The 23,618-nt window shown below is 38.9% G+C and overlaps 3 protein-coding genes across 4 annotated transcripts in view; 1 reads left to right on the top strand and 2 right to left on the bottom strand.

Annotated features, from left to right (window-relative positions):
- Positions 1–5,758, bottom strand: part of asb2a.1 (ankyrin repeat and SOCS box containing 2a, tandem duplicate 1) — a 138,617-nt gene extending 132,859 nt beyond the window's left edge. The window contains exon 1 of the mRNA XM_072568285.1: positions 4,167–5,758. Coding sequence (XP_072424386.1) covers positions 4,167–4,176 — 10 coding nt within the window. The 5' untranslated portion in view covers positions 4,177–5,758. The remainder of the gene's footprint in view (positions 1–4,166) is intronic.
- Positions 5,759–6,218: 460 nt separating this feature from the next.
- On the top strand, positions 6,219–18,174 carry LOC140476145 (ubiquitin thioesterase OTUB2-like). Its single transcript, XM_072568284.1, has 6 exons — positions 6,219–6,341; positions 10,011–10,103; positions 13,419–13,537; positions 14,470–14,554; positions 14,938–15,132; positions 16,874–18,174. Exons 1-6 carry the CDS (start codon positions 6,330–6,332, stop codon positions 17,081–17,083), a joined length of 714 nt encoding a protein of 237 aa, XP_072424385.1. The 5' UTR covers positions 6,219–6,329; the 3' UTR covers positions 17,084–18,174.
- A 92-nt stretch (positions 18,175–18,266) lies between these two features.
- Positions 18,267–23,618, bottom strand: part of ddx24 (DEAD (Asp-Glu-Ala-Asp) box helicase 24) — a 28,222-nt gene continuing 22,870 nt past the window's right edge. For both annotated transcript variants that reach the window (XM_072568282.1, XM_072568283.1), the window contains exons 5-9: positions 22,930–23,445; positions 22,313–22,388; positions 21,863–22,051; positions 19,566–19,695; positions 18,267–18,605 (exon numbers count right to left, since the gene is read on the bottom strand). In XM_072568282.1, the coding sequence (XP_072424383.1) occupies positions 18,373–18,605; positions 19,566–19,695; positions 21,863–22,051; positions 22,313–22,388; positions 22,930–23,445 (1,144 nt within the window). In that variant the 3' untranslated portion in view covers positions 18,267–18,372. The remainder of the gene's footprint in view (positions 18,606–19,565; positions 19,696–21,862; positions 22,052–22,312; positions 22,389–22,929; positions 23,446–23,618) is intronic.

Raw genomic sequence — 23,618 nt, 5'->3', positions numbered from 1 at the left:
GGGTGGTTTATGTATGGAATGAACTGCCAGAGGAAGTGGTGGAGGTTGGTACAATTACAACATTTAAAAGGCATCTGGATGACTATATGAATAGGAAGGGTGCATAGGGATATGCACCAAGTGCTGGCAAATGGGACCAGATCAGGTTATATCGGGTTGGCATGGGTGAGTTAAACTGAAGGGTCTGTTTCTGTGCTGTGTTTCTCTTTGACTCTATGACATGCTATCGAAGTCTAACCTGAACTCCTGATTGTCATCTTGTGACCTCTCGGGTTCAATTCCCGCTTCAGGCGACTGACTGTGTGGAGTTTGCACATTCTCCCCGTGTCTGCGTGGGTTTCCTCCGGGTGCTCTGGTTTCCTCCCACAGTCCAAAAATGTGCAGGTTAGGTGAATTGGCCATGCTAAATTGCCCATAGTGTTAGGTGCAGGGGTAAATGTAGGGGAATGGGTCTGGGTGGGTGCACTTCGGTGGATTGGTGTGGACTTGTTGGGCCGAAGGGCCTGTTTCCACAATGTAAGTAATCTAATCTTAAAAAATTAGAAGAATAGAGCAAGGTACCTTGTCTTCTCCATTAGTCAGGGTCTCAGTTACTGGAACTCCAAGCCATCACACTGCCATTGCCATATACTCACAGACAAGAAGAAGGGGGTTGGAAGAGGGTTCAAAGGACAGTGTCGCGGCAGAAGCTGCTTCATGCCAAGGGAACATCGACATTTATTGATTCGAGTCATTAGGATGACTAATGTGCATGGGAGTGGGATTTCAGGTTTGCAGGTAACCCTGCTGTAGTAGATGCCTGAAAGTTCCTGTGGTGGCAGCAAACATCTGTCCTCTCAAGAAGCAAATTTCCCATACATTTAGGTGCCTGAGGCATTGGCCAACGTATAAGATGAACCTCTGTGCCGGCATAGCGTGGAACACAATGAGGAAGGATGTCAATGCCAATTGACTAAGACAATGTCCACTAAGACAGTGTCCTTTCACTTACTAAGAATAAAACAAAGAGCTGTTTATGATGGGATTCTGAAACAAAAACTGGAATTGCTGGAGAAACTCAACAGATCTGGCAGTGTCTGTGGAAAGAGAACAGTCAATATTTTGAGGTCTAGTGGCCCTTCTTCAGAATGTTCTGAAGGATGAAGGAAACAAAAGAATAAAAAATGAGGTATACGAATTTGACTTGTACTCTTCCATACACATTTCCCATGAATGAGTTAAAAAGGAGCTCTAGTAGAATGGGTATGTTTGTTTTCAAGTATTACTGTTTTTACTGATTTTTCCCTTTAGTATCTACTGAAAGTGAAAGAAGCATGACAAATGTCAACTGTGCAGTTTTCTTTTGCAATTCTAAGTTACAAAGAAAGTGTTGTAGAAGAGCACAGAGTCGACGCAGCAACTGTGCAATCTATAGAGGGAAAAGGAGCAAGATGACAGCTCACATGTCTAAGAAATCTGGCTCCAAACAGGATCTGGAGGCTTAGGGGTCATTAGCCGCAGATGAGTAAGAGCCAGTCTACAGAACAATGCAGGAATGTCTCAGAATGATTTGAGCCATCATGTCACAACTGTGCCACGTACTGAATGAAGATCTGAGGTTGCATGGACTTGGAAGCAATCACATCCTGATATTCATAAATGTAACAGCTACCCTTAATTTTGTTGCTTGTGTTTCAGGGATGTACTGGGAACTGTGACATTTCAGAATTCTGTGCACTTTACTGCATCTGGAATTGCACTGATGCTCTCTTTGTGAAAGCCACCAATTCATCTCAGCCACTTTAACATGAGATGTCAGGTAGTGAGAGCATTAGGATTCTCATCCAACACTGATTTCCTGCAGGTTCAGGTGTCACTGATTGCACCCACATCACAATCAGACCATCCTATCATCAAACAGTAGTTGTAATGAGCAGAAAAGAATTCTAGTCTCTTACAAATTATTTGTGATCATTACAGCCAGATAGTGTATGTCTCTGTTAGATACTCAGGGAGCTGCACTGACCCATAGATACATCCTGGATCACTCACAGCCTTTTTAAAATATCCTTGCCCCATACAAGAATTGTTATATTGGGTGACAAGGGATATCCATTCGAGATCTGGCTGTGGGCTGGACAGGTCTAATTGCTGATCAGATGGCTTCCTTGTGTCACAACCTGGAAGAGGATGGACAAACAGTAAACCTGGGAGCCAGCTTCAACTTCTTAGCAGTGCCCATCAAAGGCTACTTGGAAATTCCTGGTTTGCAGTGAGTGAAATAGTATCCATCTAGCCTATGAATATGATGCCAGATCCTTTGACTCCAGAAGGTAAGCCAGTGGTGAGAACTTCTGGCTTGCTGGCTGAATGTGATTTCCCAAATAAATTATGCAACATTTCATTTGCCTAAATCATGAGATGAGAAGCCTGTGACTGTGTGAGAGAACTGTCTCAGGCACCAAACGACCCGATCGCCCTGTGACTAACCACTTCAATTCCCACTCCTATTCTGCCAAGGACAAGTAAGTTCTGGGCCTAATCCAAGCCACCCCAACCACTCAGACGATTCATCTTCCACCTTGGGATTCTTCAACCAAACAGCATCAATGTCGACCTCACCAGTTTCCTTACCTCCCCTTCACGTTCCAGATCCAACCCTCCAACTTGGCACCGCCCTCTTGAACTGTCCTACCTGTCCATCTTCCTTCCCACCTATCTGCTCCACCCTCCCATCTGACGTATCACCATCACCCCCCCCCAACTGCATCTACCTATTGTCTTCCCAGCTACCTTCCCCCCACCCCATTCTCCTATTTATCGCTCAGCCCCTTTCCCCCCACACAATCCTGATGAAGGGCTTATGCCTGAAATATTGACTCTCCTGTTCCTCAGATAATGCCTGACCCTCTGTGCTCTTCGAGCGTCAAACTTTCCAACTCTGATCCCTAGCATCTGCAGTCCTCACTTTCAGCTTTTCAAAAAAACTCAACCAAACTGTGATGCTTTCTATGGTGCGTCTATAAAAATTGGCAAGAGTCCTTGTGGACATACCAAACTTCCTTAGCTTTCTGAGGAAGTAGAGGCGTTAGTGTGCTCTATTGACTGTAGTGTCAATGTGGATTGATCAAGACAGATTGTTGATGAAATCTGTTCCTGCGAACTTGAAGCTCTCAACCATCTCCATCTCAGTACCATTGACACGGACTTCATCCCACTTCCTGAAGTGGATGACCAGCTCCTTCGTTTTGCTGGCATTGAGGGAGAGGTAGTTGTCTTTACATCATGCGACTAAGCTCTCTATCTCTTTCCTGTACTCTGTTTTGTCGTTGTTTAAGATCCGACCCATTGCCATGGTGTTGTCAGCAAACTTGTAAATGGAGTTAGAGCAGAATTTGGCCACACTGTTGTGTGTATAAGAAGTATAGGGGCTCAGTACACAGCCTTGTGGGGCACTGATGTTGTGGATTATTATGGAGAAGGTGCTGACACCTATCCTTACTGATTGCGATTTCTGGATCAGGAAATCAAGGGAATCCAGTTGCAGAATGGGGAGCAAAGTCTGAAGTCTTGGAGTTTGTAGATGAGTTGGCATCTTTGCATTCTACAGATTGGATGCAGGGCAAATCAAATTCCATAGGCATTCAATTCATGTTGCCAATGTGACTTAATGGATACTTTTTGTTTTGCTATTTTCTAATCGTGAAGAATTGCAACTCAGTAATTTTAGCAGAGGTCTCTTGGTGTAGTATTTTTGTAAGTTTGGTCTTCTGTCACAATATTGAGCTGTTTTGTCCCATAAAATGTCTACATCAACTGGCTGTTTGAAATCTTTATTGGACTTAGGGCTTAATTTGGGCTACATACTAGGATATTAATATATATTGATAACTTTTAAAAAACAATGTGAACTTTCAATTAATCATTGAAACAATGGTATTCCAATATTTTGCCGCCGCTCAAGATGTTTACTATAATGAAAAGACTAAAAGTCTAAGTAATTAATCACTATTATCGTTAGCAACTTACACTTCAAATTACAGAAACTAATATTTTCTTGTTTTAAACACAACTGCAAAAACACTCAACTGGTGCACATAACACTTTTTTTTAAGTAGGCATTCAATGCCCCCAGAATCAGTCCAAATGATTCTTAACTTGAAACTTATTTTTTTAACCTTACCTACCTGGTAACATCTAGCTTGAGAACTATGCTTGTAGTGAGAGTGTTACTGGAGATCTTCATTCTGGTGTGTGCTAGGTAAATCTTTCAACTTCGTTTAACTCCTTTTGATTTTTTTTACTTCAAGCGTGAGCGACCACACACATCCTGGCAGGTTGAACCACAGATCCTTTAGAGTTGTAGATGCTCTTTCTCTAGGTCTCTGGAAAAATAACCTGTTTCTGATATTTGAGGAAAGCCTTATAAACTTCGTAACTGTATCACACTTAAGTGATTATTGGGTGATGATGATTCTGACGATTTTGAAGACCCATTATAATGCATGTTTCTCAATATCAGGCCACAGGCTGGTCCCTGTTCTGATATGTAATTACTCTCAGACTTCTATGAAGTGGATTCCTTCTCCTTCTATCACCTTCTTCCTTTAGGGTGGCACGGTGGCTCAGGGGTTAGCACTGCTGCCTCACAGCACCAGGGTCCCAGGTTTGATTCCAGCCTTGGGCGACTGTCTGTGTGGAGTTTGCACATTCTCCCCATGTCTGGTTTCCTCCCACAGTCACAAAGATGTGCAGGTCAGGTGAATTGGCCATGGTAAATTGCCCATAGGGTTAGGTGCATTCCTCAGAGGGAAATGGGTCTGGGTGGGTTACTCTTTGGAGGGTCGGTGTGGACTAGTTGGGCCGAAGGGCCTGTTTCCACACTGTAGGGAATCTAATCTATCCTCACATCAGTTTTTTTTTCTTGAATTCCTTTGCTACAGCATAATTCTTTGACAAGTTAGTGAATGTTGTGACTTTTAGCTTGAAAACAGCTTCGTACTTCAGTACTTTTAGCAGAGGTACCATTCCAGTTTCTCACTCACTATTGCCATATTTAAATAGCTCTTTTAACTGAAGCAAAATACTGCGGGTGCTGGAAGTCGGAAACAAACACATAAAAAGTTGGAGAAACTCAGGGGATCTGGTAACATTCGTGAAGAGAAAAACAGAGTTAATACTGAATCTAATATGATTCTTCTTCAGAAAGTGCCTTTGCAACACAACCTGTATCATCTGCTTGGTCCCATATAGTCACAGAGATGCACAGCATGAAACAGACCCTTCAGTCCAACCTATCCATGCTGACAGTCTGATACATTGAACAGGAGTTATAAAGGTTGAAAATACACCTCAAGTGTCGCCCACATTGCAAGCTGCTGAACATGCCGCCCTCTGACACACACACACACTGAACCCAGTAGCACGAGCAACAGACACGGACTGGGACACATCTTCGGAACACCTTCCTGCCGCCAACGCGGCCGCCCGCAACCTCCCGCTGCTCTGATTGGACCATTTCCCCGGCCTGCAGCCTCCCGCTGCTCTGGTCGGACCATTTCCCCGGCCTGCAGCCTCCCGCTGCTCTGGTTGGACCATTTCCCCGGCCTGCAGCCTCCCGCTGCTCTGATTGGACGATCTCCCCGGCTCGCAGCCTCCCGTTGCTCTGATTGGACGATCTCCCCGGCTGGCAGCTTCCCGCTGCTCTGATTGGATCATCTCCCCTCCTGCAGCATCCCGCTGCTCTGATTGGATCATCTCCCCGGCTCGCAGCTTCTCGCTGCTCTGATTGGACTATCTCCCCAGCCCGCAGCCTTCCGCTGTTCTAATTGGACCACCTCCCGTTCCTTCAGCCTCACACTGCACTGAATGGACCGCCTACACCCACCGCTCAGCCTCCCGCGCCTCTGACTGGACCACTCTTTCCACCCCCTCCAGCCTCTTGCTGCATTGATTGGACCTCCTCTTCCCACACCTCAACTTTGCGCTGCTCTGATTGGATCGCCTCCCCATCCTTCCGCTGTAGCCTTCCGCTGCTCTGATTGGACTATCTCCCCTTCACTCAACCTTCAACTGCGCTGATTGGACCACCTCCCCTTCCCTCAGCATCTCGCTGCTCTGATTGCACCACCTGCACCCACCCCTCATCCTCTGAATGGCCTGCCACCTGACCCCCGGCGGGGGCCGGGCCACTGATTGTGACTTGTCCACGCGTCACTTCCTGCAGTCGGGTAGGCGGGGCCAGTGACGTCCCCCCCCTGAGCAATGTGTCAATCGCAGGCTCCGTGCTGCATCTCAGTGCACGGCAGGAGCTCAGTGCCCACCGTTTGTCCTCCTCTACTGTGGGTGCAATGGATGGTGCAGTAAGTCTGGGGGGGGTTTCCTCCTCCCCCCTCACTCCCTTCTCTTAACCCCGGCCCACCTTCCCTGCCAATGTGAGGAGTAATCATAATTCCGTAGGATGGAGTTGGGAGGTGGGGGGAGGGTTGTGTTTTGAGGAATGGAGCTACAGGATGGATGGACTGAGATGAAACAGGATGGCTGTTGACCACTATTCCCCAGTAGATTTTATAGATTAGTTGTCACTGTCATAGCACCAAGCCAGGGAAAGCGTAACCAGTTCTGTTGACCAAGATACATTACCCTTCCTGTGCTCTCACCTGTCTGCTGTGAAGCAGTGAGCTTGAAGATGTAGTTGTCGTCTTCGTGGGTTGTCCTTTGAAGTGTGCAGGAGTTTTGCAACAAGTTCATTGTGGTGTGAATTTAAAATGAAATGTGCTTTCCTTAAACCAAGGGGAAAGGTGTTGTTCTTGTGGGCAGGTAACATAAGTTCCTGCAAAGGCTGCGCTTGTTGATGGAAATGTCAGTCTGTCAGGCAGCAACTGTGGATTGACAGTTAACATTTCAGATCTTCTGATGAAAAGCCACAGACCTGAAATGTGAACCTGATGAATGCTTTGGTAAACAGGATCAATGTTGCATTTTCTTTTTATTAGCATTATGCAGTTGTTTATACAGTTATGTTGTATTAATAAAGCTACACTGTATTGGTTCAGGGTTTACAGATGTTTGTTTTGGTGTTTGTTAATCTTTTGTTCTAAACTGACTCCATTAATGTCCCTTAACCCTAATGTCAGCACTACATCGTTGTGAAATTTCCATTTTTCCCACCTAGCTATTCTTGTAGGCTTTCCGTGGTATTGCCAATTAGATTTGAAGCTAAACTCCAATAGTTCAGTGTTCCAACACATGCACTGAATTTGATTACTTGAAATTTTGTGGATTTGTTGTGCTATGTGGTAAAAGTCTGCTGTGTTCAAATGTATTCTTTGGGTGGCAGATGCAGTGGTCAATGAAGCAACTGCTGACAATCTTTGCACTAGTCTTTTTGCATTCATAAGAAAAAGCATACAGTATACCAAAGTTTAGTGGGAAGCAAAAAACAGGAGAGGATAACTCTAAAAGAAATGACAGGGGAGAAAAGATGAAATATGAAAATTTCAATATAATAAAAGAACTCTTGCAATTTTCTTTTAAGATATCTAAAAGGAAAGAGGGGCAAGAGTGGACATGGGATCCCTGGAACATGAGGGTGGAGAAATAGTAATACAGAACAAAGAAATGGCAGAGGAACTGAATAGGTACTTTGCATTAGTTTTCACAGTGGATGACACCAACACCGTACCAGACAGTCAGGGGACAGATGTGAGTTTACTGGCCATCACTAAGGAGAAAATGCTAGGGCAAATGAAAGCTCTGAAGGTAAATAAATCTCTTGGATCAGATGAACTACATCCCAGAATTCTGAAGGAGAAAGCTGAGGAGATTGAAGAGGCATTAGTGGTGATCTGTACACTGAATCACATGGAGGGTATCACACCACTGGAAAATGGTTAGTGTAACTATTTCCCAGGGCAGAAATGGCTAACACGAGGGGTCATAGTTTTAAGCTGGTTGGAGGAAAGTATAGAGGGGATGTCAGAGGCGGGTTCTTTATACAGAGAGTTGAGAGAGCATGGAGTGCGCTGCCAGTAGTTGTGGAAGCAAGGTCATTGGGGACATTTAAGAGACTGCTGGACATGCATGTGATCACAGAAGTTTGAGGGTGCATACATGAGGATCAATGGTCGGCACAATATCGTGGGCTGAAGGGCCTGTTCTATGCTGTACTGTTCTATGTAACACCCCTGTTTAAGAAGAGGCAGTAGACAGGAAACAATAGGCCAGTTGCCTGACCTCTGTAGTTGTTAAGAATTTAGAATCCATTAACGATGAGATTGCAGAGTATTGGAAGTGCTTGCTAAAATAGAACTTAGTCAGCATGGCTTTCTGAAGGAGAGGTCATGCCTGACAAATCTATTATAATTCTTCAATGACGTAATGAACAAGGGAAAGCCAGTATACCAGATCTATTTGGATTTCCAGAAGGCCTTTGACAAGGTACTGCGCTGGAGGCTGCTAAATAAGATAAATGCCCGTGGTGTTTGGGCCAAGGTATTGGTATGGATATGGGATTGTCTGATTGGCAGAAGTGGGGATAAAGGGGTCTTTTTCAGGATGGCAGTTGGTGACTCATGGAATTCAGCAGGGATCTGTGTTGGGATCATGTTCTACATTAACAATCTGGATGAAGAAACTGAGGACGTTACTAAATTTGCAGATGACATAAAAGATAGGTGGAGGGGTAGGTAATCGAGGCAGCAAGGAGGCTGCAGAAGGACTTGGACGGGCTAGAAGTATGGTCAAAGAAGTGACAGATAGAATACAATGTGGGAAAGTGAGAGAATATGTACTTTTGTAAGAAGAGTAGAGGTGTAGTCTGTTTTCTAAACAGGAAAAAGCTTTGGAAATTGAAGTACAAAGGGACTTAGGAGTCTTAATTCAGTTAGGGTTAACATGCAGGTTCAATTGCAGTTAGGAGGGCAATTGCAATGTTAGCATTCTTTTCAAGAAGGCTAGAACACAAAAGCAGAGATGTACTGCTGAGACTATAAAAGACTATGTCCGACTGCAGTTGGAACATTGTGAGCAGATTTGGGCCTGTAGTTAAGGATGAGCTAGCACTGGAGTGGGTGCAGAGGAGGTTTACATGAATGATATTGCAGATAAAGGCATTGTCAAGTAACAATCTATTGGACTCTATAAAAGGATAAGGGCGGGGGGAATCTTACTGAAACTTACAGAATACTGAGATGCCTAGACACAGAGAAGATATTTCCACTAATACGAGAGAGTAGGACTCAATGGGACAGCCTCAGAGTGAAGGGGCGACCCTTTAGAACTGAGATAAGGAGAAATCTTTTCAGCTAGAGGGTGGTGAATTTGTGAAATTCACTGCTGTGGAGACCATGTTATTGAGCGTATTTAAGCTAGATAGATTGGTACTTGATTGTTAAGGAAGGGTGGGGTGCGGGTAGGGGTAGGGGAAGGGGAAATCAAGGATTATGGGGAGGCGACAGGAGAATGGGGTTGAGAAATATTTTGGCCATGACCAAATGGCCTAATTCAGCTCCTATGTTTTGTGGTCTTATCTCTGATAATCTGCATTTCTGCACAACATGCTGAATAGGTACACTGAAGGAAAAGAAAATCACCTTTACATTATTTTGAAAGAAGTGCGTAATGGTATGACTAATGGCTCACTATTGTAGTTTTGACTACTTGTACACTGGGATGGCCTGCCCTTTATATTCTTGTCAACCTCTTGTTTTATTATCCTGTATTCTGTGCAGCCTTTAATATCTCTGTGAAATTCTGTCATCTTAAGTGGTTAATGTTTTCATTGCTGTTCCACTCATGTTTCCTACAAGAGGAAAGGTAGAAATCAATCACTTCTAGTTTTTCTGCTATTTGTAAACTATAACTCATGGAATATAAGCAAGAAATTGATTGCAAAATATTTGTATATTGGATCTTTACTCAGGTGTCAAAATGCACAGATTTTTCTTTGTGGATTTTAAAAAACAAAAATTTTCTTCTGAGTACTAATTTCCATGCTTTCTTAAAGTGGTCTTTTTCCTTCTGTTATGTAGTTTGGATCTGTTTCTATAGTCTCTGATAAAAATGATATAATCGCACTTGGAGAAGAACATCCTGAAGATAAAGTTTACCAAAAGAAAGTGCAGGTATGATATTGTTCAGTTAGAACTCTATGATGATGCTTCTGTTTACCATGGCATTCACTAATTGTGGCCTGGAGTTTATGTTATTGCTTAAGCAAGGCATCCACTATTAGTTTGAATGAAGGCTATCCACAAACAAGAAAACAATTAAGATGAGGATAGGTCCATTTGCCACCTTAAGTCAGTTCTGCCATTTGATAAAATAGTGACTGACCTACTCATGGCCTCAATGCTGTTTCCCTGTCTGTACTCCATACCTTTTATTCCCTAGCTGATCAAAAGTCTATTTAACTTTATATATATTTAATGACTGGTCGCCGCTACTCTCTGGAGATCATTCTAGAGACTAACTTTGAGAGAAAAGAAAGCATTCTCTCTATCTCCCTCTTAACTAGTTGTAATTGTAAAACTTCTTTATAGACTCTGTCTTGGGGAAAGGAAACAAGTTCTTAGCATAAACCCCCTCACACCCACTCAGAATCTCAAACATTTCAATCAAATTGTTTTGCATTCTTTTAAATTCTAATGGGTATAAGCCCAGTCTGCTCAACCCATCTTCCCAGAAATTTGTCCCATAAAAATTCACCGATCTGCTCCTATTGTAATTACATTCTTTCCTAAGTAAGAAGAGCAAACTGCGCAAAACATTCCAGACGTTCCCTCATTATTGCCCTTTTATTGTGGTTTTCTTCTTTGCCAATGTTCCTTTAAAACAGCTAGCTGGTCACAATGATGTTTTGGCTGGCAGCAGCAGGCAGGTAAAGAGCCAATCACATTGGAAAACCAGAAAGTAGAAACCTATTAATAATCTTCACTTTTAACTTAAAGGTAGAAACTAAAATAAAGATGAACATTTAAAAACAGATTCAAAAATCATTTTTTCGTTATTGACAAATTTAATACTCCACAAATATCAAATTAGGTTTTCAGGGCTGCTAAGAATAGCACTAATTATTAAATTAGTACACTCAGTTACACTTAATTCAAGAAAATGTAGGAAGTGAGACTACATTTAGAGTGCAACTTTTTGTCACTTCAGTTGATTTTCCATTGATTGCTGTCTGGGGTTAGAGATTACAAATACTGACAGCAACTTTTGGATTTCTGCATTCGTCTGCACATGTGCAATCCAGAAGTTCACTTTCAGAGGTGAATTGAGAGTGAACTCTTAACGGTTTTACCATTACGACTGTAACATCTAGGCCAACATGTGCCTGCAATGTTATATTAAGGTCTTTAACCTTTTTGGACAGCTGTGAGAAGAATATTAATTCTCTGTGCAAAGATGCCTACAGTATAAAACTATAGCGTGAGTCAGGTTGGTATCTGCGTATATTAGTCGTGTGGGCAAGTCATGATACTGCCATTTTTCAAAATTTAAACTTTACAAGTTACATTGTGCCTAATTTCTTAATTCTGTCCTGTAAACTGTTCTGGAAATCTATTGTTTGATAGTATCTTGTTTGTTCCTACATGCAGTAAACATGGTATTGTAGTAGTCATTGTACACTTAAACATAAATTATTTAACAGGTTTTTCAGGATGTTCAGAGGTTCACCTCTGCCAAGCTGGTGGGCCAACAGCCTGTGCTCCAAAGCCTCTCTGTTTGGGCAGCTGTCAATAAGTATTGATTAGATAACACTGATTTTTTTTTTTAAAAACACACTGCAATTGAAATGGACACATGACTTTATTTTAATTACCCAACAGTATGTATAAACAGATTATAATATGACCTACATCCTAGTTGGGCACTGAAAAACTAGTCCAAGAATGAATTACTAGTTTAAGAAATTCATGGGCTACACATTATGCCTAAAGTCACTCTACACATTCTTTATGATCAGACTGATTTCAGAAACTGGATAGATTATACAATTCACATAGTGGATGTGTACATTTCTCTCAATCAGAACTGCAGTGCATTTTTAAAAGACAGACTTGTATCATTGACCTTTGGTTAATATGGACACCCAGCCAAAAATATCCACTCTTGGAATTCTCGCTGGACTTATATAAAAACCACATGTGCTTCATATACAGTCAAACTTGTATCTTTAACATATTATGACATCTAAAGTCAGCCTGTCCCCCTAGTCACACTTACATGCTTAAGAAAGTTGAGGAACAGAAGGCCTTGATTCTTAACATACAATAAGTATAGCAGCTTCTAAGAAGAGAGAAGATTTAACTTTTTGGGTATGGTCAGAACTGAAACATTGTACAGATGGCTACCTTATGAACTTGTAAGGTGCTCAGGTGTAATAACTTTGCCAGTTATTTACACTTGAAACATTATCTTCCTTTACAGATGCTGTCCAAACAATTACAGTTTTAACTGTTTTCCTTTTTAGTGTATTTGGGTTGTTGCATTTTGTTTTCTTAAACCTTTCAGTCCTGAATACTAGTTCTGAGAAATCACTTGTATGAGTGAGACCTAGCTCCTCAAACCTCCTGAAATGTTGTTTATTATTTTAAGACTCAGGTATATCTTTTGTTAAGGGTGTCATTCACTAATTATTTTTCAATCATACAACATTTTCAGCTTTGAAAATGGTCATATATTAAAAGCGATCTTTATTAAAAATAGTGAACAATTTTATCTAACTTATGCAAAGAAATTAATTGTAGTTAATAATGTTTTATAAATGACTCTCAAATAGTTTTTCCTGGTCTCTCAGCATTTTTCAGATTGTCATTCCAATGCTTGCCTGAGGCTTTAAGATTATTTATCTAATAGCTTTTTCTCTCATCTCCTGGAAGGGTATTGTTAGGACTTCATTTTAAAACATTGCATAATCATATATATTTTAAAATAATATATTTGGCTAACAAGCTTATTACCACTGTGATCAAACCAACAAACCTTTGTGTGGTATGTGGACAGGTCATTAACAACTCTCTAGTCCAGCCAGTTTGTAAATTTAATAAGCATAAAAGCTTGACTTATGATGAACCAACCATTTAACAAAGCTTCAACAAAATGTATCATTTGTCATACTGATAATTCAACACCAAAACTTAAACCTGATTTATTTAAAAATGTGACTCTAATGTGAAATTTCCAAATACTTTTGCTTTCCTCAGTTCATCTTTGGCTTAAAAGAAATTGCTGATATAACGATTTGCTTTTTTCATATGCATGCCAAGACACCCTAAAACAAAATTCCTAAAGGACTACTTTCCATTTATTGCTGGAAAACCAATGCTGATTTCATTGGGTAAAGGTTTTCAGCAAACTTCATGCACGTGACTTAAATTTGAAAGAACTGAATTGGAAAGTACTTGTCAACTTAAATGTGAGTTTTTACTTTAAAGGATATTAGTCGAAAATATGCCTACTTCAGAAAAACACTTGGTGATGGCAACTGCTTTTATCGAGCACTAAGCTTTGCTTACTTGGAATCGTTACTTGGAAGTAAAAAGGGAATACAAAAGTAAGTTTATTTTATGGTCATTACTAATAATATTGTATTATGGTAAGATAGTTTGAGTGAAAAATTGTATGGAAACAAGGTAGTGATGCAAGTAAGTTCAGATTTGTGTTTTTAAAAGTAGAGTACATTAGTGATTGTGTTTTCTCCAGTATGGACATAACTTGTGCACATGACTGCCTGCTTATTTCTAATGAGTACCACCTCCCCTTATAGACACAGAATCTTAATTTATACAATCAATAGAGATGGTGTGAATGCATTCTAATATCAGGCAGACAGGAAATAGCTGAGCAGATTCCTTTATATTCTGTCTCTAATCTCTTCCAGCACCACAACCCTCATGTCTGTTCTAAGCTAGTTTGGGCCACTTATGCACCTCAGATTTTAATTGTTTCTTGCTACTTTCAGCAGCCAATGCCGTTGGCTCTGGAACCCTACTCCATACTTGTTTGCATCTGCTTTACTTTCGTTCTGTTAGACACTCATTAAAGCTCACCTCTTTAATCAAGCTATTGATGATCTGATCTAATCTCTCCTTATGTGATTTATTTTGTCAGAGCATCATGAGGCTCTATGGGCATTTTATAATGGTAAAGGCACAATCTAAATATTTTTGGTTATTATAACATCTCAATGTGGCAACTCTTAATGTTGATTACTGGGTTTTGCTGTACTATTTGAAAATGTTACAACAGAATTATCAAGAAATTGGCGAGGAAGAGCACTGTTAATTTAGAAGTTACTGAAAGTCAAAGATTTTGAATTTTGTAGGGATTTTCTTTTAAAACACATTGTGAAGATACTAATAGCTAACACATAAAACAGGTGTGATGATTTTCTGACAAATAGGAATTGGTGAAAATCCTCCTAATAATGTTTCTGGCATTACCTTAAATGCTAATCGCTACTTATCTGAAATGCTTTCATTTTAGACTTAGAAAGAATTTAATGCGAAGTCGAGAAGAACTTTCATCTGCTGGATTTGCTGAAAGCAGATTTGAAAATTCATTCACCACAGTGAGTATTTCATTTAAGAAGAATTGAAGGAAATGACAAATTTGAAACTTTTGTTGCTTGTGCCTTTTGACTGAATGGTATAAAATAATTAACAAGGGATTAATTTCAAACCCTTACTCAGAATTTGAGATACTGCAACTCTTTCCTCTAGTGTAAGCTATTAATCACAGATCTAATTGTTTTAAATAGAAGTCCACTGGTATGGCTTTAGTTTGCATTTGTCTTGGAGTGTTATGGCCTTTAATTAAGAAATATTTTTATTGATCAAAATATGTCATCTACACTTTCTGTTCTAATTTTGCTAAGGAACTTCTATAGTTGCTTTTTACAAAAATATGCATTGATGCAGATAGCATTGACACTGTTTGGTTCTCTGGTTCTAGTTTATGGATATGATTGACCTGGTGGAAACAGATGGTTCGGTTTCAAAACTTCTTGCTGCTTTCAACGACCATGGTGTTTCAGATCACCTAGTACAATATCTTCGACTGCTAACATCTGCATACTTGCAGAAACGGTCTGAGTTCTTTGAACTTTTCCTTGAGGGAGGTGTAAGTGTTAAAGATTTCTGCACTCAGGTAAGTTCCAGAATTGGTTATGTTGATTAATCTACCGAACATTAATTTCCCTTTAAAATCTCAGGACAGAAAAATGTTTCTTGCTGAATACTAATAAACAGCTCATTTAGCAGAATTGGAAGTAAAAGTGTTGAACTCTTAATATGGATTAATCAGTACATAAACAAAGAAATGCTGCACATTAAAGACGCCATCATTTGGATGTAATGTTAGACTAACCTTACTTTGGCTTTTCAATTAGTTGAAAGTACAATTAAGATTTCATATAGATACCTGAATGTCACTAGGTTTCAATTAAACTATCACATAGGTATATCAAAACATGGAATAAGAGAAAAGGTTGGGAAGTGGACAACCATTACTCAATGGAAGAGCATGATATTTTTGGAAAACATGTCATGAAGCTAAGGTAGATGATAAATGATTTCAGCACTTGTGCTTTTTATACTGGCCAAATGTGTAGTCTTATTTAGGATTTGCTTATTTTCAAGTAAAACACTAATAATTAAAATGAGCTTTGAACCTAAACTTGGATAAAAGTTAGGTACGGCTAATTTTAAACATTTCAATACTCAGCTTACTTGGGCACGCAGTAAAAGGGGACAATGTCTGATTTTAAGGTGGTTGGTAAACCTTTGAAGTGCAATTTAAAGTGTGGGCAAGAAATATTATATTTAGGAAGGAGGTGGTTGTTTACAGTCCTTTATTGTGCTATTCTACTCATAAGCAAGTTCAGATATATTGTCAGAAAGACAAGTTTCACATCTGCCAAGTGACAAAAATAACTGGTGTCTTGGATCTTCCTTAAGTAAGTGGAGAGGACTTTTCACAGTGTCATCTTTGAAATTGACAAATAACTTTTCATTTTGCTCACGAGTTGTCAGGTATGGTTTGTGAAGCATGATTTGCATGGGCTTGATATGAGTTTTCCTCATTCTTATAGAGATCCTAAAGATCTTTAGGTATTATTTGAAGAATTCTCCTAGGGCTTAATGTTTCTTCCTTAACATATATTCCCAAAGAGATTAGCTAGTCACTGTTTGAGAACTTGTTATATGCACTAATAACATTGCTGGAGTTTAAATGGACAGACAAAGGTGCTACGTGCAATTATTTTTATACATCACCTGTTTAGAGGAGATGATTTCCTGAAAACACTTTGGATACTCATACCTGTACCTGATATAGATATATAAATCAGGGAATCCCTAGAGTGTGGAAGCAGGCTATTCAGCCTATCAGGTCCCATACTCTGAAGAGCATCGACCCAGTCCAAACCCCCTATCGTATCCCTGCAATTCCCATGGCCAGTCGACCTAGCCTGCAGATCTGTGGGCACCTAAAGGAAACCCACACAGATATAGGGAGAATGTATTCCAACTTCCAAATTTGGAAGATGAATAATGAGGAATAGAATAGAAATCTCTTTTCTTTCTTTCTTGATAATCTGTCCAGTTCTAACCTTTAATCTACATAATAGCTTTCCTTTTTTCTCTTTGATGATTGCCAGCTGATTTCTTTCGTAAATTCTGATTCCTGCATAGAAATGATTATGCTGAGATTTCTGTGCAAAAATACTTAGTCAGATGACACACATTGCTGGGTCTCTGACTAAAAAATGACTGACTTTGGACATTGCTGGGTGTAGTTAATTTCAATGTTTCACATCTTGAAGTCTAGCAGAAACAGAACTTTCATTTCCATTGTATAAAATTACTAATGCCAAGTTTCCCTATTGTAGGAAGTGGAACCAATGGCTATAGAGAGTGATCACATTCATATCACCGCGCTGACGCAAGCACTGAGTTTACCAATCCAAGTGGAATATATGGACAAAACGGACACTGAAGTTAATCATCATGTCTTTCCTGAAGGAGCAAAACCTTTAGTTTACCTACTTTACAAACCAGGCCATTATGACATACTTTATAAAGCAAATAAACCAAAATAGTCTTCAGCTTGCCTTGTGATATCAAAACAGTTATAGTGCTTGGAACAGGGTTGAGGGAAGAGGAAATAATTTTTGATAAATTTATGATCACAATCTTTAAACCACCTTTCTGCACAATACAAAATGAATGTACATTCCTCATGAAAACGAAAGAGTTAATTTAGTATTGTTGTCATAATTATAAAGCATGGTTGTAATCTACTGTGTATAAATATCTGTATCTTTCAATATAGCAAATAATCCATTCCTGATAGTGGCTTTTTCTCCTTTTTCCTTTCAATAACCATTTCTGTGTGCCATTTGATTTATTTTTTGATCTACACTGAAACAGTATTCATGGATAGAGACTTATCCTTCAGAACAAAAAAAATCCTCCTTACAAAGACAGGTGAGACTTGAATCTTTACTAGTCCAAAATTTTAATGTTACAATGACTTTATTTTCTATCTAGTAATTAAGTATACTTTATTGTAGGTTTAAAAAAAAAATCAATGCAAGCACTCTTGTAGCAGATAAAACATTTTGATTCTTTACGCAGATTAAACACATGCAGTAATATGGATTTTGATCTGCAAATAACAAATCATATCTAAATTGAAATGCAAGGATTGGAAGCATTACATGTAATGATACAACTAGTGAAGACTGACTTTCTACATAAGTATATATTCATAACTATCACAATAGCTTGTATTCTCAGTTAATACATGTTTGGAAAGTAAATGGTTATAGTAGGACCAAATTCTCCCACATAAGCACTTTACCATCTGAAACAGGTCACACTTTTGGATTGTACTCATCAGTACTGTGAAACACAGAAGCTTTTCATCTTTTAATAATGTTTTAAGTTCTATACTACCAAGTATTTTTAAGTAAAGCTCATGAACATTTAGAAATCTTTTCTGCTGCTCTTGCATTTCAAGTAGTATTATTGTTAACAATCTTTCAGTTGTAGGAGATGGTATTTTCTGTAGGATGAAATGTGGCATCTTATTGATGACTTGTTCCAAGAGTGACTCAGACTGGTTTAGCCTTGCTTTGTTTAGTAATCAGAATTCTTAGAGACCTGCCTTGCACATTCTGGACATGCTGTTTATTTGCAATGCTTTAAGATTTGTATCCTCTGTGCTTTGAGGATCCAATTGATTAAGATTTTGAATCTTCATATTGAAGACAATAGTACTGTACAAGTTCTGGGTTTTTATTAAATGCAATAAAAGGCATAGCCACTGAATTATGCACTGGAATGAGCTTGTTGCATCAATTATTTTAACAAAAGAATACTTCTTTCATTGTATTTGTTCACACAACTTGCGCCTTTTTCCATTTTTATGCTTTTTGACAGTGCTTAAAGCAGTTTCTTGGCTGGCTAGTGGTAACTTAGGCAATGTTAGCCTACCAAATTGTGTTGGGTACTTAGTCTTCAGGTAGTTCTTAAATACTGGTTGCAAAAGCAAATATTTCAGCTGTTTCTTCATTGCTTTTAGCATCTTTTGTCTTTCATCACTGTTACAGCCTCCATCTAAAATCAAGTACACAGTGTCAATGTCTGTTAAATATGTTCTTTGTTCAAGCCTATTATTGGGCTCTTAATTGTATCAATACATTTGAATTATTTTCCAGTGTGATACTGGAAAAGCCGATCAGGTCAGGCAGCATTTGAGGAGCAGGAAAGCTGATGTTTTGAGTGTAAACTGTTCGTCATGAATGTTGGGGGTAGGAGGTGAAAAGGGTGGAAGTGGAGTGGGGGAAGATAGCTGGGAAAGCGATAGGTAGATGCAGGTGGGGGGGGGGGGGGGGGGGGGGAAGGTGATAGGGCAGAGTGGATAGGTGGGAAGGAAGATGTCAAGAGGGCAGTGCTGAGTTGGAGGGTTGGATCTGGGATGAGATGGTGGTGGTCGGGATTGGGGTTGAGGGGAAGAGGTAAGATGCACAAACTAAAGTCGATTGTTGATGCTGTGTGGTTGAAGGGTCCCAAGGAGGAAGGGGAGGTGTTCTTCCTCCAGTTGTCAGGTGGCATAGATTAGACAGTGGAGGTGGCCCAGGACTTGCATGTCCTTGGTGGAGTGGGAGGGGAGTTGAAGTGGTCAGCCACAGGATAGTGGGGTTGTTTGGTGCGTGTAACCCAGAGATGTTCTCAGAAACTCTCTGCAAGTTGGCGTCCTGTCTCCCCGATGTAGAAGAGACCACATCAAGAGCAACAGACATCAATAACTTGATGAAACTGCTTGAAATGGGAAGGAGGTAAAAATAACAATGATGAGGGGCTGCGAAATGATTTATTTCCCTAAATAATTAACTGGTTCAATGTTAACCTAATAATCTAGAAAGCGTACAATACTGCTTGGCAAGGAGATAATGCACCGCTAAGATCCAATTTGTTACTGGCTGTTCGTATGCATCTTTTACCAGATTATCTATACCGTGACTATTATTAATACAAATTTTGGGCCAAAGTATTAAACTGTTTGTAAATACTTACCAATGAGGACATCATCCTCCAAATCAACTTCAAGAGCTTCAGCAGCTTGCTGAAACCAACCGTTATGTTGCTGTGCTTTGTTGTGCTGGTATTCCATCTTTTCTATACTTCTTGCTATATTAACACGGGCCTGTGAATAGGTAAATGAGTGGTTTTATTCTGCCTTGTTTTTCCAACTGGTCACTAAATAAACAGTGCACAATAAGTTTTTACTGAAGCCTTAATATTAAATTTTACAATAACAATTGAGACTGATTTTATGAACTGGAGTAAATGTCATAGTTAAATAATTTAAAAAGCTTTTTCAATCTCCTAATCAATGTTAAAAACTGATTTTCACCCAATCAAATAATGAGCTCAGACAGACAAAAAAGACCAGCCTTTTAACTATAGAAGAGCTATTTTCATTATCTCCTGTTCAGATCCATTGAACTGTTTAGAGTTAAGTATTTATGAATATTTTGAAGGTTGAGAATTTTTCATCAAGTGGCACAATCTTCCCAAAGCCTTTCTACCATTTATCTATAAAGGCACAAATCAAGAATGGGAAGAAATACTCCAAATTTATTTACACAAATAAGATAAACCAAAAATTCACTTCCTAATATTCACCCCAAATGTACTTAGCTGCAATTACCAGTTTTATTTAAAACAATGCTCAAGATACCGCCATATATAAAGAAGTCTGCTTAATTTCACTGGTTTTGGGACAAGTACCTGTGTGTACTATTTAAAAAATGTTCCTTTAAAAAATATCCTAAACCCATGCAAAGGATGAGTTGACAACAACACCACCACCTGTAAAATTCATTCCAAACTGCATGCCACTCTCACCTCAGTATCAAAATCACGAAACTTCCATTCTAAATGGGACAGTGAAAGTACATTCACTACCCAGATTGCAACTGTTTAGGCACGTGGTTCATACCACCTTTTGAAGGCCATTTGTGTTAGCTAAAAATGTTTTATGAACAAAAACTAAAGTTTGGCTTGGAGGAATGTGCTAGATAATACTTAAATTCTAAATCATTACAAAATATGGAGATCCATCATCACAAGAGTTTTTGCCATTCTTCACTATTTAAATACAACTAATTAGGAATTAAGGCACTATTTCCTCAGATGCTATGGATGGTATATAATGAATCTAAATAAGAATAAATTCTATTCTTTGAAACAACATGAGGTAAACCAAAACTTTACATCACAATATTCATCCCAAATTTACTTAGCTGCAATTACCAGTTGTATTTTAAAAAATTAGTATTAATACTTCTGATACCACATTTATTTAGAGAGCAAGTGCTATTTGAGGACTTGGGTAGGCGTTGCTGAGCTCGCCAGCAGCAGGGACTGTGATTACTTCAACCCCCGCGTGTCTAACACTCTCCTTTTACAGTAGCCACCCCCAAATTACAGTTTGTCTCAAATTGTAGGGGCGTGTTTGTGCTATTTAATGTTTTTACCTTAACTCTTCACAGTATAGGTATAATTTAATCCTGAAGGAGAGCATGCATGACATTAGGTTTAATTCAGATCAACACAGTGGATTTGATTCTATTTTAACAGTTTTGGCAGTTAATATTCTAGATTGTAGAAATTGTAACCACACAACTGAACCCAGAGTTGATGGGCAAGAAGCTCCAAGATTTTGATCCAGTGACGATGCAACAGTGAAATATTTTCAACTCAGATGGGGTTGGGACTTTTGAGGTGTTCACATGAACCTGGGAGAAGTCAGAGACCAGAGAGGGAACCCTATCCATATTCTTTATTAAGCAACAGGACCTTTCAAGTCCCGTACCCTGCTAGGCTGAAGTTAGAAAATTTTAACATCAAATCCAAGTGAGTTTATGGAACACTGATTCAACTGCAATAAATCAAATCTCTTTCTAAACCATTACTTGGATTGACACTACTGTAGAGTGGTTTTTGTTTTACAATGACCAAAATTGACATTCCATTCAAAATGTTTGTTTACTTCAGAAATGTTCTAAATTGGACTTTATTATAGTTGGAACAGTATAAGTTACAGGATTCTTTAATAAAAATTAAGTCTCCAAATATAATTAGCCAACACCATTGTCCCACTAACTAAAGCAAAACTTACTTTTACTTTAAATTTACTTTAGACATTTACCCAAATGTCAATTAAGTAAATCAATTTGTTTTTCAAAACATTAATACAAAAAGCATTGGTCAGCATACTTTCCATGACAAGGTTAATTTTCTAAAAGCTGATAAGGAGTCAAATCTAATATGGGAAACTGGAAAAAAGATGATGTCTTGACATTTACCTTTATTTCAGACATACATTTAGCTTGTACTGGAAACAGAGGAATATTTTCATCTTTGCCCAATGCCTTGCAAATCTTTTTAAAGTGAATCATATCATTTGGCCCAACTAACATCAATGCGAGACCTGCTTTTGTGGCTCGAGCTGTTCTCCCACTCCTGTGGACATATATTTCACTGGTGCGAGGAACCTATTTAAAAAAGGCATATTAATCTTAAATTAGGATAAAATTGATTTTGGATTTGAATCATGTCTGTTACTTGGTGTACCAAAATCATACTTGTATTTTATCTTAGTTACCATTAAAACAACAAGGAGGAACTTTGATACAATTGTCAAACTTATTGCAATTTGGTATTATTCACCATGCGATTTATTTATAAATATTCACAACCATAGATAATTCCAAACGAAATCCAAGCAAGCATTCAGATTTCACTTTCAGTCTCACCTGATAGTGAATAACATGCTGTACATTTGGAATATCCAGACCTCGAGCTGCAACATCAGTGGTTAATAAAACACAACTGAAATATAATAAGAAAGACAAGTTAATGAAAACATCTGGACTGAACGTCAAAGTTTCCACAACAAGTTTTGCAACAAAAGCATTACCTTTCAACCAGCCAAAAACAGCTTTCTCTTATCCACCCTTTTTGATATTCCCCAACATAAAATTTACACTTACTGGATTCAAATTCACTATTAAATTTGCTCTAATTAAATCCCAAAATGAAAATGTGAAACTTATTGAGAAACAATGTACGTTACTGTCACATGCAATTTATTTCTTTTATGACCTGACCATTTTGACTATTCCATGGCCATTATCCAGTACAAATTCGGTTAGTCACTATCGTGTCCATATGGTTTAGCCCCAAATGTAATTCTCCACTGCCAGGAACTACTTTGCAAACAGCTATCCAGGTGCATGTATAGAAATTCCCTCCAAGCAGTCAACATTTCAATAGCAAACAGCATTTATAAACTGCTAACACAACTCCCAAGAAAATTTAACAGTTCTGGGAGGTTCATTTAGTTTACTTTTTCTTAGATTTAGAAACTTACCTCTCTCTTTCAGCAAACCTTTCTAAATTCTTCAACCTCTGTTTCTGATGCATATTTGCATGCAGTGGCAATGGATTACATTCTAGGATAGTGAGCAATGAGTTCAGACGTTTGATACAATCTATGCTATTTGCAAAGACCATTGTTCGGCCTGGATACTGAAGTAGGAAATAATATAGGTAGACATCTTTTTCTTCTATTTCACAGTGGATCCTAGTTTCAGTGAGAGTCTCAACTGTACCCTCCTTCCTGGATAAATCTATTATTTTTGGTTTTCTTTTGATGCCTACTTTTTGAATCAGGGCTTCTAATTTTGTTTCTGTATTTATTGTTTTGACATTCTTCTTTCCCAGCATTCTTGCAGGAGCCGGATGAGCCATGGTTAAAGTTGCAGAAAATATGAAGATTCTTCTTTTTGGATGGTATTCCTTGTCTTGCAGCATTTCCAATAGCTGACACAATTCTGCAAAATGTCCCTTTTCAACCATGCGATCTGCTTCATCAATAACCAGGCACCTAAGTTAATTGGACAATAAGTTATTCAGAATTTGCAGATCAGCAGTGTACTGTGCACATGATTGAAGTATCACTAATGGAAAGACAATGTAAATGATCAACTATCTGCTTTTATAATATTGTAAACTGGATCTATTGTGTCACATTCTTAATTCAAATCCAGCATGCACCTA

This window comes from Chiloscyllium punctatum, chromosome 4 (genome assembly GCF_047496795.1).
Source record: "Chiloscyllium punctatum isolate Juve2018m chromosome 4, sChiPun1.3, whole genome shotgun sequence".
NCBI classification, from domain to species: domain Eukaryota; kingdom Metazoa; phylum Chordata; class Chondrichthyes; order Orectolobiformes; family Hemiscylliidae; genus Chiloscyllium; species Chiloscyllium punctatum.
Note: the sequence above shows the minus strand (reverse complement) of the source record. Positions and strands in the feature narration are given on the sequence as shown.

What these genes read in the sequence shown, in the direction of transcription:
- LOC140476145 (XM_072568284.1), top strand. An exon ending in TTTACCAAAAGAAAGTGCAG is followed by an intron (nt 10,104 to 13,418) that starts GTATGATATTGT and finishes TTTACTTTAAAG; the next exon opens with GATATTAGTCGAAAATATGC. An exon ending in TTAAAGATTTCTGCACTCAG is followed by an intron (nt 15,133 to 16,873) that starts GTAAGTTCCAGA and finishes TCCCTATTGTAG; the next exon opens with GAAGTGGAACCAATGGCTAT.